The 15,848-nt window shown below is 36.5% G+C and overlaps 1 protein-coding gene across 7 annotated transcripts in view; it reads left to right on the top strand.

Annotated features, from left to right (window-relative positions):
* The window catches only part of IDE (insulin degrading enzyme), a 126,442-nt gene that overhangs the window by 80,195 nt on the left and 30,399 nt on the right, over nt 1–15,848 (top strand). For 4 of the 7 annotated variants that reach the window (XM_004449999.5, XM_071215771.1, XM_058298777.2 and 1 more), the window contains 6 exons: nt 3,127–3,229; nt 5,015–5,137; nt 7,056–7,138; nt 10,705–10,849; nt 13,688–13,798; nt 14,729–14,849. In XM_004449999.5, the coding sequence (XP_004450056.1) occupies nt 3,127–3,229; nt 5,015–5,137; nt 7,056–7,138; nt 10,705–10,849; nt 13,688–13,798; nt 14,729–14,849 (686 nt within the window). Of the gene's footprint in view, nt 1–3,126; nt 3,230–5,014; nt 5,138–7,055; nt 7,139–10,704; nt 10,850–11,342; nt 11,488–13,687; nt 13,799–14,728; nt 14,850–15,848 lie in introns of all 7 variants that reach the window. The other 3 variants (XM_023585816.3, XM_071215773.1, XM_071215772.1) reach the window with 1 other exon arrangement.

The raw sequence follows: 15,848 nt of genomic DNA, 5'->3' as shown, positions 1-15,848 counted from the left end.
GCTTCTGTTGTCACTGGCACGGGAATCTGTGTTTCTTTTTGTTGCATCATCCTGCTGTGTCAGCTCTCCGTGTGTGCGGTGCCATTCCTGGGCAGGCTGCACTTTCTTTCATGCTGGGCGGCTCTCCTTACGGGGCGCACTCCTTGTGCGTGGGGCTCCCCTACGTGGGGACACCCCTGCGTGGCACGGCACTCCTTGTGCGCATCAGCACTGTGCATGGGCCAGCTCCACACAGATACAAGGAGGCCTGGGGTTTGAACCTGGACCTCCCATGTGGTAGGCGGACTCCCTAACCACTGGGCCAAGTCCGCTTCCCTAGCCTGTCCTTTCTTACTTCCTTCTTACTTTTCTAAGAAATGCTTCTTAAAATAAGGATTTTAGCATTTTTTATGAGCCTCAATTTTTTCATCACTTTAGCCTTCCTGTGACTATTCTTTAGTAATTATTTGATCTTGAGTCTTGTTTCAGTTTTCTAGCTGCCAAAGCAAACGTGATGCAATGAGTTAGTTTAAACAATGGGAATTTTTTGGCTCACGATTTTGAGTCTAGGAGGTATCCAAAATCAACGCATCATCAAGGTGATACTTTCTCCTGGAAGATTGTGGCGTTCTGGGACTGGCTGTCAGCAGTCCTTGATCCTTGGCTTTTCTCTTATCATAGCAATGCACATGGCAGCTTCTCCTGGCTTCTCCTTTCTCTTCTAGGTTCCATTGACTTTCAGCTTCTGGCTGCTTTCTGAATTTTTCTCTCTCTGCTGCCTTTCCTATAAAACCTTCGGTAATAGAATTAGGACCCATTCTGAGTCAGGTGGGCCACACCTAACTGAAATAACCTCATCCAAAGTTCTATTTACAATGGGTTTACACCCACAGGAGTGATTACGTTTAAGAAGATGTTCTGGAGTACATAACTCCCAAGTCATCACAAATCTCATCAATAGTTTTTTGTTTTTTTTAGGAGGTATCAGGGATTGAACCCAGGACCTCGTACATGGGAAGCAGGTGCTCAACCATTGAGCGACGTCCTCTTCCCTGTATGTATCTTTACAGAATCTAATTTGATGTTATGATATTGTAGAATCCTACTATTAGAAGACTAGAATTCATCTAATTTGAACCCCCATTTTAAAAAAGTAGTGAAACTAAAGCTCAAAGCAACTAAATGACTTTGCCTAGTTTAGATCTTAATTGTGATTGTGGTGAGATCTCAAAGAAAGTCAGAATCTTAACCAAAATCCGAGTGTGTAAATGCCAGGCCCATTGGACTGATTCCTTTTGAGTTCATCACAATTACCTTTGAAATTTCTCTGCATTCTTTGACTGTCTTCTCCCTTTTTCTCTCTTAGGGATCACTTAACAAGAAATCATTCCTTGGGTACCATAATGACTTTTAATATCTATAGTCTCTCATTGGAATTCTGTCCAGCCCTAACAACTCTTAATTCCGTCTGAAAGTGCTGACTTGAAGTCCAAAATCAATAGTCATTTCTGCCCATTGTTGCCTTATCTCACTGTTGTAATTTCAGTGTGAAAAGATAATTTTTTCTCGTATTTCTGAGAATCATGTCAGTCCTGTATCAGCAGACAGTTCTTTGTGAACAGAATTAAGTATAGACTAGCATTACCTCCTCTTGTGTTTAAGAGAAAAGTGCCATAAAAACAATTTTTGAACATAATTAGATTTCTTGCAGATAATCTAAAATGCTGCTATGTCTGTGCCAGTTTTTCTTAACTATTTGTAGTTACATATACTGCAGCTATATGCAGTATACTTTGATTATTGTGCCCTTTTTTTTTTTTTTTGAAGATTTATTCTATTTATTTCTCTCTCCTTCCCCCCCATTGTTTGCTCTCTGTGTCCATTCACTGTGTGTTCTTCTGCATCTGTTTGCATTATCCAGCAGCACTGGGAAACTGCATCTCTTTTTTGTTGCATCATCTTGTTGCATCAGCTCTCCGTGTGTGCGGTGTCACTCCTGGGTGGGTGTGCTTTTTTCACGCAAGGCAGCTCTCCTTGCAGGGCGCATTCCTTTCGCATTGGGCACCCCTATGCTAGGGCACCCCTGTGTGGCACGGCACTCCTTGCTCACAGCAGCACTGCACGCAGGCCAGCTTACCACACGGGTCAAGAGGCCCTGGGGATTGAACCCTGGACCCTCCATATGGTAGACGGACACTCTCAGTTGAGCCACGTCTGCTTCCTTGTGCCCTTTTATTCCTTTTCTCCTAATTCAAGTGCTCTTCCCTGTACTGACACACTCTGGTTCATGGAATTTTGTGTAGGTTTGATGTGTGTATCCAGTTTCTACTCTTATTCCCCTTCCCTACATTTTAAAATGCTTTACAAAGTACATATCCTTCCATTGTATATTTCAGTTTTGAATTACTTAATAGTACACTAACTCTTTGTATGCAAAGGTATCTCTTTTTGTTACTCTAATATTTGATATGCACCTGGTTTGATGAAGTCTTTTTCTATTTCATATGTACATTCTTAGAACATTTCAAATGTTATTCATACACTTTACTTTGGTGTATAATTATCTGAATCACTAAATATTGTATCTGACAAATCCTCCTCTCCCCCCCTTTTTTTTTCATAGAATAAACTTTTTTTAAAAAGATGTTTTAGATTGCAGAAAAGTTACATGGAAAGTATAGGGGATTCTATATACCCCACCCCCTCTCCCTCTCACATTTTTCCCTATTAATAATGTTAGTGTGGTACATTTGTTACAATTGATGAACAAATATTAAAGCATTGCTACTACCAAGGTCTATAATTTACATTATGGTTTACACTTTGTACTATATGATTTTATAGATTTTGACAAAATGTATAATGGCCTGTATCAGTCACTGCAGTATCATGCAGGAAACAATTTCACTGCCCTGTGTTCCACTTGTTTTTCCTTCCCCCTCCCCTCAGAACCAAAAGATAATAGGGTCTATGGTTAGAAACCTCTCTATACATGGCCAGTTTGGACTAAGCCTTACAGGATTAGCTGAGTCTTAGAAGCCGAACACATTCTGGATGTTATTTATGTTTTCATGAGTTGGGTACTATAAATTTATATACAAATAAGTTTTTTTTTCTGTTTGTTTTTTCTTTTTCTTCTATCTCTAGGGTTGCAGTAGTATCCAAATCTTTTGAAGGAAAAACTGATTGCACAGAAGAGTGGTATGGAACCCAGTACAAACAAGAAGCTATCTCAGATGAAGTCATTAAGGTAGGGTTAACCCATTTTTGAATGTCTGATGTATTAAGAGATGTACATGAGCTCTCCAAATCCACCAACTGAGGGACCAGAATGTGGAGAATGATGGCCCAGTGATGTCTGTTGTGTTCAGAGAGGCATGTGAAAGGGGATGGCAGAGAACTAGAGCTTAGGTTTTGGCACGAAGACATGGCTCTTGGCCACTTTCTCATGTGTCTGTCAAATTACAGGGCTGTAAAGCAGACTCCCAGTACTCAGAGAGCATTGAAATACAGTGTACACAGAGAAGCAAAGGCACCAAGAAAGGGGAGAAGAGATGGGAGTAGGGCGCATGAAAGTCAGATGGGAGCGCTCCAGAAAGCTTGCATTATTGTTGTAAACACAGTCTCGGAGACTCTCTGGGATTTGTACTGTCTTCACTTTAGGAGACAGTATATTTTATGCCCCATATTACATCATTGCTCTTTTTGTCAGTATTGGGGGTAGGGAAAATCATGATTTTCTTCCAAACAAGGAAGTTCAGGTAGTATTTTACCCTTTTCAATAGTAGTCAAATTTTGCTCTGAGTGTTGTCTGCTTGTCTAGTACTTTTTCTCTTTTTTTCTTTTGCTCATTGGCTGTGTAACTCTGATGTTGAGTCCTTTACTTAAAGTCTTACACTGTCTACATTCTGGTTAAACTCAAGTAATAGACATTTCTTAAATGGATCTGTATAATGACAATAAAGAAAAATGAAATCATTTAATAAAGAAAATCATCTGATCCCTCTGGTATCTCTCATGTTCACAGTGCACAAAGAGAGCACATCTTTCTTCCATGAATTAGTGCTGGGTCTGAAATATTCCTAAGACGAGAGATCCTTGTTTATCAGACTCTGATCATGACAAACGTGCCTCAAATGGGAATTTTTTAAAACAAATGTATCTGGAACTCAGCAGTAAAATTACTTACAAAGTATTTCCCAGTCCCTGCTATGCAGCCATTCTGAAGACTGCTACTTGTAATATGGCCAACATACCCATCATCCTGGTGCCTAAAGACACAAAAGCAGGGATCAAAATAGAACTGTGCTTATGTCTCTGCCATATCAGCTGAAGACCAAATTACTGAACCTGGAATTATTGGTAGTTAATTAAGTTTTTTTTTTTAAATAATGAAAAGCCATGTAAATTAGATTTCAGAAATCAGTGGCCTGTGGTTTTTCCCACTTATCTTTAGGAAAGAGCCCCATGAAACTGATCAACCTTCAAGTTATATCTTCCCCTCTACCTAGATTTAAGTCTCACCTTTGCTTTAGTCTTGTGTTCGAATTATTTACTGGCTCATTTGAAAGTTCATGTGGCCATCTGGGGAAGGAATGGGGCATGACTTCAAAACAAGTACTAAAGTGAATGAAGCCTCTTTAGCTCAGCTCTCAGGCAATACATGTAAATTTTGATTTTATGTAAGTGATTGTCAAGCAGTTGTGGGAATGCATCCTGTACAGATTATTTCTATATTTTAAAGAGCTTGAGCAAACCTTATCTCATTATGGAGATAACCTCATTTAGTCATTTTGGAGATGTGTAAAGAGGAATGATAGATTAAGTGTAAAACCTTCATTTGTGCCAAAAAGACCAACTCAAGTTTCTTGAAATCATTGATAGATCTTCTTAGTGGCCTGTTTATGTATGAAGGAAATAATGCTGTGTGACATTTATCGCCTTAATTTTTGCTTAAAAATTGAGCTAACTGTTCTAAACTCTTGAATCAGATTCTAATTTGCTTGGATATGTGTGTTTCTCATTATTTATCCAGAAATGGCAAAATGCTGACCTGAATGGAAAATTTAAGCTACCCACAAAGAATGAATTTATTCCTACAAATTTTGAGATTTTGTCATTAGAAAAAGAGGCAACACCATATCCTGCTCTTATTAAGGTAACTCATTACAGTCATTGATTTTAAATTTGGAGAACAGAACTATTACATGGAAGGGAGTAGAGGGATGGTTTCTTATATTTGGTACTATCTTGATTTGGAAGGCTCACATCTTAAGAGGTGACATAGAAAAGTTGCAGAAAGAATAACCACAAAATATTAGATGGCTAGAAATATTAAAGTAAGCAAGCAAACCTATTAAACATACAATCTAGGAAATTATTTTCATTGCAGAAGAAAAATTAAGTCTGGGCTAGAACCACAAGTCTATCTAAAAGTAGCAGTCACATTTCCAGATCCACTGAAGATCCAATAAGGAAATAACTTATGCTGCATCATGGAAGTTAGAGATAAGAAAGAATCTCTAAAACCTGGAAGAGTGCATGTCCAAGGGAGTCTATTGGATTTTTTGCGCTTGGAAACAATTCTCATTATGAAAAAGTGGTTATTTGAAGTTAATGGAGTTATAAGCAAGTGTGAAGCATGATTATGAAGTGGAGTATTTGTGTGTGTGTGTGCTGGTTTTTTTTTTTCAAAACGTTCTTTTCATGTCATTATTTTACACCTTTGGTAAATTGTATAGAAAAATGAGTCAAATTATTGCATTGCAACCTCTTTCTAAACTCTTGCAAGTCCTCCATCATCCCCATTACACATCTTTCCTTCTTTTTATTTTCTTCCTATAACCAAACTTATATTGCATTAATACTATGAGATAAGAATCAGTGTTTAGAAGCATCAAATTTAACTTATCTCAAGTAACTAGATTATTAACAAGGCAACCATTTTTCTTTAAAAATGAGACATTTTAATGAGATATATTAGGCTACGCAAAGAGAAACTTGTTTACCTCGCCTTTTTATTTTTTCCTTCCCCTTCCCCTCCTCCTTCCTCGCCCTGCTCTTTTTGCTGTCTGTGTCTGTTCACTCTGTGATTTCTCTTTTTGTCCTCTCTTCTTATTTTCTCCTCTAGGATTCACCAGGATTCAATCCTAGGGGCCTCTGATGTGGACAGAGGTTCTCTGTCAATTGCATCACCTCAGTTCCTGGTCTCTGCTGCACTTTCAACTTGACTCTCCCCTTTGTCTCTCTTTTCTGTGTTGTTTACTGTAAAATTTAATAGCTTGAAACTGCAAATAGTTATTATCTCAAATAATTTCTGAGGGTCAGGAATCTAGTAGTGTAGTTGGATAGTTCTAGCTCAGGGTCTCTCATAAGTTGGAGTTAATCTGTTGGCCAGGGCTCTGTAGTCATCTGAAAGTTCAAATAGGGCTGGAGGACTCCCTTCTAAGTTGAATTGCATGGTGGTTGGCTGGCCTGAATTCTTTACCACATGGGCCTCTCCATAGAGTTCGTTGATATGGCATCTGGCTTTGCCCAAAGCAAGTGATCCAAGCAAGAATGAGTGCCCAGGGTGAGAGCCACAGTGTCTTTTATAATCTTAGAATTGTCATACCATCACTTCCATCATATTCTGTTGGTCAAACCAACCCCAGTCCAGTATGGGAGGGGACTACACATGGGTATGAATCTCAGGAGGTGGGCATTGTTGGTGGCACCTTGGAGACTGGCTGCCACAGCACCCTAAGGACTCTTGCATCTCTCTCCTGGTACCCAGAAGGACAAGGGACAGGAACATTGTATTGGCTTCTCTGATCTCTCTCTTCTTCCACGGTGGCCCCATCTCCCTAACCAAGGGGAGATAGAAACTTGATTTCTCTTTACTACTCAAATCAGTAACTTCTCCCTCCAACTTCTCACCTGGTAACACTCTTGAGTATGCTTCAAGGCCATGGAATGGCAGCTTCTCCAGAGCAAAACTCTTAACCATTGCCTTTGTCCTTCTGAAGACTGATTTGATTGAATGTTTTTGCTGACTATGCACATATTTCCTTAACCAAATTGTTTCTCCATCACAGGATACAGCTATGAGCAAACTCTGGTTCAAACAGGATGATAAGTTTTTCTTGCCTAAAGCTTGTCTCAACTTTGAATTTTTCAGGTATGTAAAATGAATCTAGCTACAAAGCTTATAAAAATCATCAATTTCATTTCTACAAGTTTTCTGTGCTTTCTTAGAACCCTTGTCTAGAAACAGAATTATTTAGCCTAGACAAGGGAAAACTACCACTGCTAAGCGTTATTGTAAGGAAAGACTTCCTTTCCATTGAGGAGTCCATCTTTTAACTGAAATGATTTGTGTTAGATATTAGGAGAATCTTCCTAACCTTCAGAATTTTATAATAGGAGGAGGCTGTAGAGGCACTCAGAATATTCACTGATGAAAGATTAAACTGGGGGTGTTTTTTATTGTTGCATTGGTTTTATATTCTTGGAACCTGCCCTAAAGAAGAGGTAATAGTTATTAAATGACGTTGAGTTCCCTCCAATCCTTTAATTGTCTGGAGCCTTTAGACCAGGGGTCTTAACCTTTTTTGTTCCACGGACCCCTTTGCCAGTCAGGTGAAAACCACGGACCCCTTACTAAGTCCACATCATACTATATATTATTTAATAAATATATCTCACCTGCACGAACATGTTCCCACAAGAATAATGTTTTTTTTAAAATTTCAATTCAAGGTCATGGACCCCTTGTTAAGAACCCCTGCTCTAGACGTTGCTTTATCTATTTCTGGCTTGATTACTTAAAAATCACAAAAAGGAAGCTGTATTAGTAAATTATATGAATATTGCTACCATTGCAATGATTTCTCAAAACAAATCTCTAGTTCATCTCTGTCTCTTTTTGTTTACTTGCATGGTAAAAGTATATCAACCAGGGAAGTGGCTATGGCTCAAGCAGTTGAGCTCCTGTTTATTATATGGAGGACTTGGGTTTGGTTCCCTGGGACCTCCTGGGAAAAAAAAAAAAAAAGAGAGAAAAGAAAAGATAAAAAGGCAGCCTAGACCTGCATGGTGAGGCTCAGGCCCCCGTGCAGCGTGGAGATAGGTGCAGGCCCCCACGTGGCAAAGTGACACACCAAAAAGATGATGACGCAACCAGACAGGAAGAAAAAAAAAGGAGTATTATCAACCAATTCAAGTTTTATTTTGGGGTTTATACTTCATAATTTGATATTTTAAAAATTCAGTCTGTGTTTGAGAAATAAATCTTTCACTGTGCAGTAATACTCATTGTTAATCAGCTTTTTCATTGCAAATTTTTATTCATTTGGAGTGATTTGAAATTAAAGCTAGATGTGTTTTGAATGCTCTGGAAAAGAGAAGAAAATTCTAAATTAAAAATCCGTATTTCACCAGGTATGTTGAGATTATAGGGATGTCAGCATTATGTTTTATAGCATGAGATTCATAGATTATCAAGAGCTGTGCTGATTGATTATTTTTTGCACCAGACTTTGGCTGTCAGTTTATAGTTGGTCAAGAGCATCACTTTTTGATAGTCCAGAGTAAAGAGTACCGAGTATTCTCCCTCTCCTCCCTCTTTCCTCTCTCCTCTTCCCCTCCCTCTGTGTGTGTGTGTGTGTGTATCCTTTTCATCTTTTTAGAAATGGAATTGTATTATACTGAGCTGCAGTTGTTAAAACCTCGTGATCTATATTTAAGCATACAGAATCTGATTACAAAATAGTAAGATTTTAAAAAATTAACAAATGAACCAGAATTTAGGTATTCCAGTTGAATCATACTGTCTTTTAGAAGCTAGTTTAGGATCATCTCTAATTGCACTAGCACAGCTGCCATGGATGCAGCATTTTAGGTCACTTCTTGGAATTATATTCTGAGCCTGAGTCTAATGGCTTTTCACTCCCAGCTAAGAAAGGTGGGACTAAGTTGTCGGAGTCCTCTTTTGTTTTGATGATTTTGCTTTTGTAAGATGTGCTGTAAATTTTTGAGCTGCTGCTTGCGTGAGAAAGAAACACATCACAAATGTATAATACTTCAGAAAATTCAATGGCAGAGATTCATTTAAATTTTTAAGACTGAGAATGTATAACTGTAGGATTTTTCTCTTTGATTTTATTTCTTTAAGTGGATAAGCTTTTTCTTAATTTTTATTTAAGTATCAGCTTTGATGCATTTGTTGGTTTTACTCTTAGTACATTCGTTATATTTATATATTACAGATAAAATAAAACTTTTAATTCACTTCCAAACAAGCCAAGCAGGCACCTGCTTCAAGTCTTCTGCACTAGCTGTTTCCTCAGCCTGGAAAGCTCTCCCTACAGATAGTCCCAGGGCTTGCTCCCTCACTTCATCAAGTCTAGGTTCCGATGTCACCTTATCAGAGGATCCTTGATTGATCATTTTATATAAACTAGCAACCCTCCTTCCCCAGTATTACCACTCTGTCATTTCTGTTCCCCTTAACCTGCTAATTTTTCTTCATAGCACTGTTACCACCTGGTGTATCATATTTAAATTTGTTTGTTATTTATCTTCTCCAACTAGACTGTAAGCTCTGTGAGGTCAGGGACATTGCCTGTTTTGTTACATCTTTATTCCCAGTGCCTAGAGAAAAGCCTGGCACTGTAGTAAGCATGTAGTACATTTTTGTTGAATCAAATGAAACTTTTACTTGCTTCTAGTAAAGGTAAGCAGTGTAGTAATAGTCAAATGAGTAAGTCATTTCCCTTGCATTTGAGTCCCAGCTTTGCTGCTACCAACCCATGTGACATTTAAAAAATTATATTTCTTATTTGGAAAATGAAGATTTTAAATTATGTGATCTCCTTGGTCCTGCTTAGCTCTGTCACACTATAATTATTTTCTTTTGTTGCTCTTTAAATATTTTCCTATTTTAATATTATTCCCAGGGCAACAAATGTGGCTTAAGTGGTTGAACGCCTTCTTCCCACGTGGGAGGTCCCAGGTTCGGTTGGTCCCAGGTTTGATTCCCGATGCCTCCTAAAAATGACAACAAGCAAACAAACAAACAAAAAAAACAACTTGGGAGCCAATGTGGCTCAGTGGCTGCATGCCAATTTCCCACATCTGAGATCCCAGTTTCAATCCCCGGTCTCAATACTTCAAAAAAAAAAAAAGAAAAGAAAAGAAAAGTATTCTCTGATTCTGGCTGCAGTTATGTGGTGAAAATTATAAACTGTTTTACTGATGGTATTCTAGCTTTTTTGCTTTGGGGGAAAGCTTAAGGATAAGCTAACATTTTCACATCTTATTCTCTTCCAAGTCCATAAAATCACAGCACATGAATTTCTCAATCTCATACTTCTGCCCACCAAAAGTGTGACTTGCTTGTAGGAAGACGACCTACAAATGCTGTGTCAGCCCTATCCCCCCTGCTTCCTCCTATTAGCCTTAGTATAGACATGAATTTTGGCCCATTCCTACTGGTCAGTTCTACCAACTAGGGTAAGCCATTTCTTCTCCCTCTTCATTGCCACCAGCACACATGGCATATTTGAGGCTTTTTTCAGAACATCTTTTTTTTTTAATCTCATGAGAAGAATAACAGACTCAAGAATTCAACCATATCCTCAGGAGATTATATTAACCACTGTTCACTTTTCTTGATCCATCCCAAAGGCCACATTACATTGGGAAGTATAAACCAGCTATTTTACTGTCAACATTTTCTTCCAGCCCATTTGCTTATGTGGACCCCTTGCACTGTAACATGGCCTATTTGTACCTTGAGCTCCTCAAAGACTCACTCAACGAGTATGCATATGCAGCAGAGCTAGCAGGCTTGAGCTATGATCTCCAAAATACCATCTATGGGATGTATGTAAGTACCCATGTCTTAGAGCCTTCCACTTATCAACATTTTTTTATATTGATTTGATGGAAGCATTTTTGATTGAGGGTATGAATTTAATTTCTTTTTTTAAATCTTTATGGCTACTCATATTTTGTCATCATTTTAATTTTTGTTCTTATTCTAAATATTCCACAATATATCATTCATATTATACACATTATCCTTGGTTTCTTTTTTCTTTTTTTTGAAACATCTTTCCTCAGATTGTCATATTTTTCTTCTCAAACAAAATTAGTCTCTGATTTAGGTTGAGATCTCACCCATTTTGTATCTGAAGTCTTGGTCTCTGACAAAAAAAGAATGAAGTCTTCCTACCTTTATAAAAAATAAGGTTGGCTATACTGCTTCCCTAGAAATTCAGATCATGAGGCTGCATATCCATACTCTTCGGTCATGTTTCTTCATTACCATGCCACTGCTTGAGGTATCAAAGCATTTCTTTTGTTTTTCTTTTTGTTAGTCGCTACATTTATGCTGATCCTCTCCATTGCAACATGACATACCTGTTTATCAGGTTATTGAAGGATGATTTAAAAGAGTATACATATGCAGCACGCCTCTCAGGTTTGAGCTATGGCATTGCATCAGGAATGAATGCAATACTTGTAAGTAAAATGAAAGCCAAAGAAAGGCACCACACCGTTTTAAGCATTATGTTGAGCTTGGGAAAACTATTAACTTCTGTATTTTCAAACAAGAAGGTTGATGGCTTTTTTCCTTGCACCTTTTTAATGATTAAAGAACTCATTAATACTTCCACTAATGAATGATTTAGTAAAGTTTAGTGCACCTTGTGAACATGTATGTGTGCTACATTTACTTGCATGTTCCTCTGCTTGAGATATTTAACATTAATTTGCAAAGCATGTTGTTCTTTTCATGCATTTGAATATATTAACATCTGTAAGTGAAAGATACCCAGTTAGTGTTGTGGTGCTTGAATTTTAGTTATAGATAAGCTTCCTTTATTTCTGCTGACAAAAGTAGAAAGTTACTGTTTGAATACACCTGCCATTTTCATTTGATTTATTTTGTAGCATCCATCATTAACTTTTTGTGTGTTTTTCAACAAATGTTATTAAATGCATCTCAAGAAATAACCAGATCCTTTCTCCCAAAACTTTTTTGATATGTTTCCAAGCTGCTTATATTTTAGTTCCAAGATAACATCCCTTTTACGGCACATATTCATCCTCACTTTTCTTGAAAATATGTGTTCTAGTAAAATCTAAAATGAGAGCATGTGCTGTATACTCCTTTTTAAAAAATTCTTATCTAAAAGGTTTTAGGATTTTAGTTTTGTTTGTTTCACACTGCCATTTTTTCTTTCACCTTAATTCTCTCATACCTTTTGTTTAGTGTTTAAGAATGTATATAACCATTCTCAAAGTCCAGGGAAACTTGATACTCAGAGATCAAACTGATCTCCAAATAGAGAAGTAATCATCCATTTTCTGTTTTTGCCTTTGATTTTTGGTAACAAATTACCATTAACATAAATAAGTTATTTGTAATAAAATGGACTTCCTGCTGGTTATTAGTCTGGTCCCTGCGGAATGTAATACTCTTTGCTCTGCTGATGACCTTCACTCTTGCTGAGGTTTTTGCATAACATTCTCACAGGACGTTGTAGTTGCAGTGTGGTCATGCCGTGGGTGTCACCATGAGGAACTATAATAACATAGATATTCCTTGTTTTTCAAAGTGTTAGGCTTTCAGAGACCATTAACCTGTCTCCAGGAAAAATCCTGATGGTACATTCAGTGTATCCTTCCTACCCATTTGCTTTTGTTTTGGCTTTTGGGATATCAGCAGAACTTACCAGATAAACAAGTGGCGAGAAGTATGGATCCTTATTGACAGCAGTGAATGAGAAACATGGCAAAATGCCAGATAATGCAAAGTTGGGTTTGCCAGATTTTTCCAAGGTTGATTTTTAAAATATTTAAATATAAGCAATTTTGGAGTGTGTTCAGTAGTTAGCTAGATAACATTCCCCTGTGCATTTTACTTTTTTTACCACACCTATAAAAATCTTAAGCCCATTTGCTTATGGGATTAAGATTTTTATTCATTTTTGAATTTTTTTTTTTATAATAATAGGTCATCTTTAATCTATATTTCTCCAGATATGTTTTTTAAAAATAAATGTTATTTTCATTACAAAATCTAAGATGGTGTCAAGATTATCTTCACATAAAATAAAAGATGATTGCCAATAATTTAATGATACATATTTTTAGCTAATTCCCTATAGATGTCATTGGTTTCCTTTTTTTAAAATCTTTTTTTTTTTTAATTGACTTTGTAATAATATTACATTAAAAATATATATGTGAGGTCCCATTCAACCCCCATTTTTGAATTTTTGAAGATGAAACTTAAAACATACGTTGTAATTTTGATTTAATAAGAACTTGATTTATGATGATAATATTATGTGTGGCCATAGTTTAGAGTCATAACCTAATATTGATTTTTCTTTAGGAAAAGTGAAATTATGCTTTTGAGCATTACTTAATAAGGGTGTTTAATGTTGAATGCACAACTATGTGATTATACCAAATATCATTGATTGTACACTTAAAAAAAGATGTTTAATGTTATCTTCCTAAGTGTTAAACTCTATTTATGAGAAGTTAAATTAATTGCATTTCTTCTTCCATTTTTATTTTATTCAAAAATAAAAAATATTTCATTTATTACTTTGAGGTTTTCTGAATAGCTTAAAAATATTTTTGTATGTTTATTTGGAAGTTGTTTCATGGTATGTCTAGTTTTTAATACCCTGAATTCTTTCTGTAGCTCTCAGTGAAAGGTTACAATGACAAGCAGCCAATTTTGCTAAAGAAGATTATTGAGAAAATGGCTACCTTTGAGATTGATGAAAAAAGATTTGAAATTATCAAAGAGGCAGTAAGTTTTCTAGATTCATTTTTGCAATTTATCTTTTTAATTCATAAAGTAATGTTACCGTATTATTAAAAAATTTTAAAGAGAGAAAGAAAAGAAGTGTTCATAATCCTGTTGTAGTCATCTCATCCTGTCTTTGCTAAATCTTAAAGACTACACATAAAGAAAGCCTAGAAGACTCTAGTGGATACCCAGCCCCCTTCTCTGTAGACCAAGAGCTAGGACAGTTCCCACACTGACTTCACAGAGAAGTCTGAGGTAGACCTAATGGCAATCGGGGATTCCTTAAAGGTTTGATCCAATATCCATTTCATAAGAACACAGGATTTAGCAGGATAAGCTCTGCCCTTCCATGTGAACCTTGTCACTTGGGGCAGACTATTTAGGCTTGGTATATCTTTCACTTAAAGTTAACTCACGTTTGGCCTAATGGAAATGCGAGATGGAGAGCTGCTTTTAAAGTCAAACTATGACCTTCATTGTATACCATGAAAAATTACCATCAGTTTTCAAACAAAGAGGCAATATTTTATTTATATATATGTGTGTATTTGTAAATGTATAACCATGTTGCTTGCTTAGCAGAACTATAGAGACTTGCAAGAAAAAACTTACAGTGTTAGAATCTAAGGATGCCAAAATATGGAGGCCCTGCGAAGTTGGGGATAACTTTCTAGAGATAGTGTGTGCTATAGTGAATGCACTTGAGTACATGTCAAGTGCTGAGGGTGGGGTGGGGTAAAACGGCAGCCAGGACAAAGAAAAAGCATGCCCTTTAGTTTAAGTATTATTTACATTTCTTCACAAAGGAGAAAGAAGTAAAATTCCTACATCCTAGTAACGCATAATTTATAAAAAATGAAGTTCAGTTATAGCTGATCTTTTGAAGCCAATTTAAAAGGATATACAAAATTGATGTCTCCTTTCACCTAGTATATGCGGTCTCTTAACAATTTCCGGGCTGAACAGCCTCACCAGCATGCCATGTACTACCTCCGCTTGCTGATGACAGAAGTGGCCTGGACTAAAGATGAGTTAAAAGAAGCCTTGGATGGTGAGTCTCTTTTTCCTAATTAAAACCTAATATTTTCTTCATTTTATTTTTCTAAAATTTTGGTTTATCCTGTTACCAAATGTTTTATACATTCTAATAACTTGTAGTTCTATTAAAGCAAGCAATCCATATTTTTTTATGCAAACATTAATGGCCTTTGAAGTGACTTTTGCATTCAGGCAGTTCAGCCACATTTGTTATTTTCAGCCTAAACCCAATAGTAAGTTATATACTGTTCATAGGCTTCAAACAGGTGTTTAAATGTTCTGATCCAAGCACTTACCTCATTAACATTGACCTTTTCAGGAAAGGAAAAGTGGGCAGAACTTGAAAGTCTTATCACTAAGAAACAGTGCTCAGGCATGTTTCCCATTTTGGTATCCTTAGATCTGTTCAGTTGATTTAAAAACTAGAAAATGTGTAAAGCCTAGACTTATCTTTTGGTTTTTTGTTTGTTTGTTTTCTATTTTCTTAAATTTAGATTTCAGGGATTTTGTCCGAATTTCCTTGAGGGCAGTGATTATGACTTCTTTTTATCCCCTTCATTTAATATCTAGTATAATATTAAGCCCTAATTGTGTATCTGATGAGTGCCTATTAAATGGAATGAATTACTTTTGGGGTTGCTTTATTAAAGGAAAAAATGTAGACTGATTATCATCCTTTCTTGTTTTTTCTTTTTCACTTTTACCAGTACTATTTCACTTATTTAACCTTTCTTCCTATATTCTCAGCAATAAGGATTAAAATGCAAGTTAAAGTAAGAATACTGTTGAATTTTTAATGCTCTTTTATGACAAGTCCTTATTTATACTCATTATGTAATCTTATACTTTTGATATCTTCAGTGACAAATCAAGAGCAAAGTATTGAAAATCATTATTTTACTGGTTACCTCTCAGGCATTGGGTAGGAGTATGGGTTATAAAACTCAATAACTAGAGCCAGATGCATTTTTTATCTGGACAGTTAATATACTTTTCTTTGCCAAATCATGTG

Source organism: Dasypus novemcinctus, chromosome 6 (genome assembly GCF_030445035.2).
Source record: "Dasypus novemcinctus isolate mDasNov1 chromosome 6, mDasNov1.1.hap2, whole genome shotgun sequence".
Classification (NCBI taxonomy): domain Eukaryota; kingdom Metazoa; phylum Chordata; class Mammalia; order Cingulata; family Dasypodidae; genus Dasypus; species Dasypus novemcinctus.
This window is presented reverse-complemented; position numbering and strand designations above follow the sequence as displayed.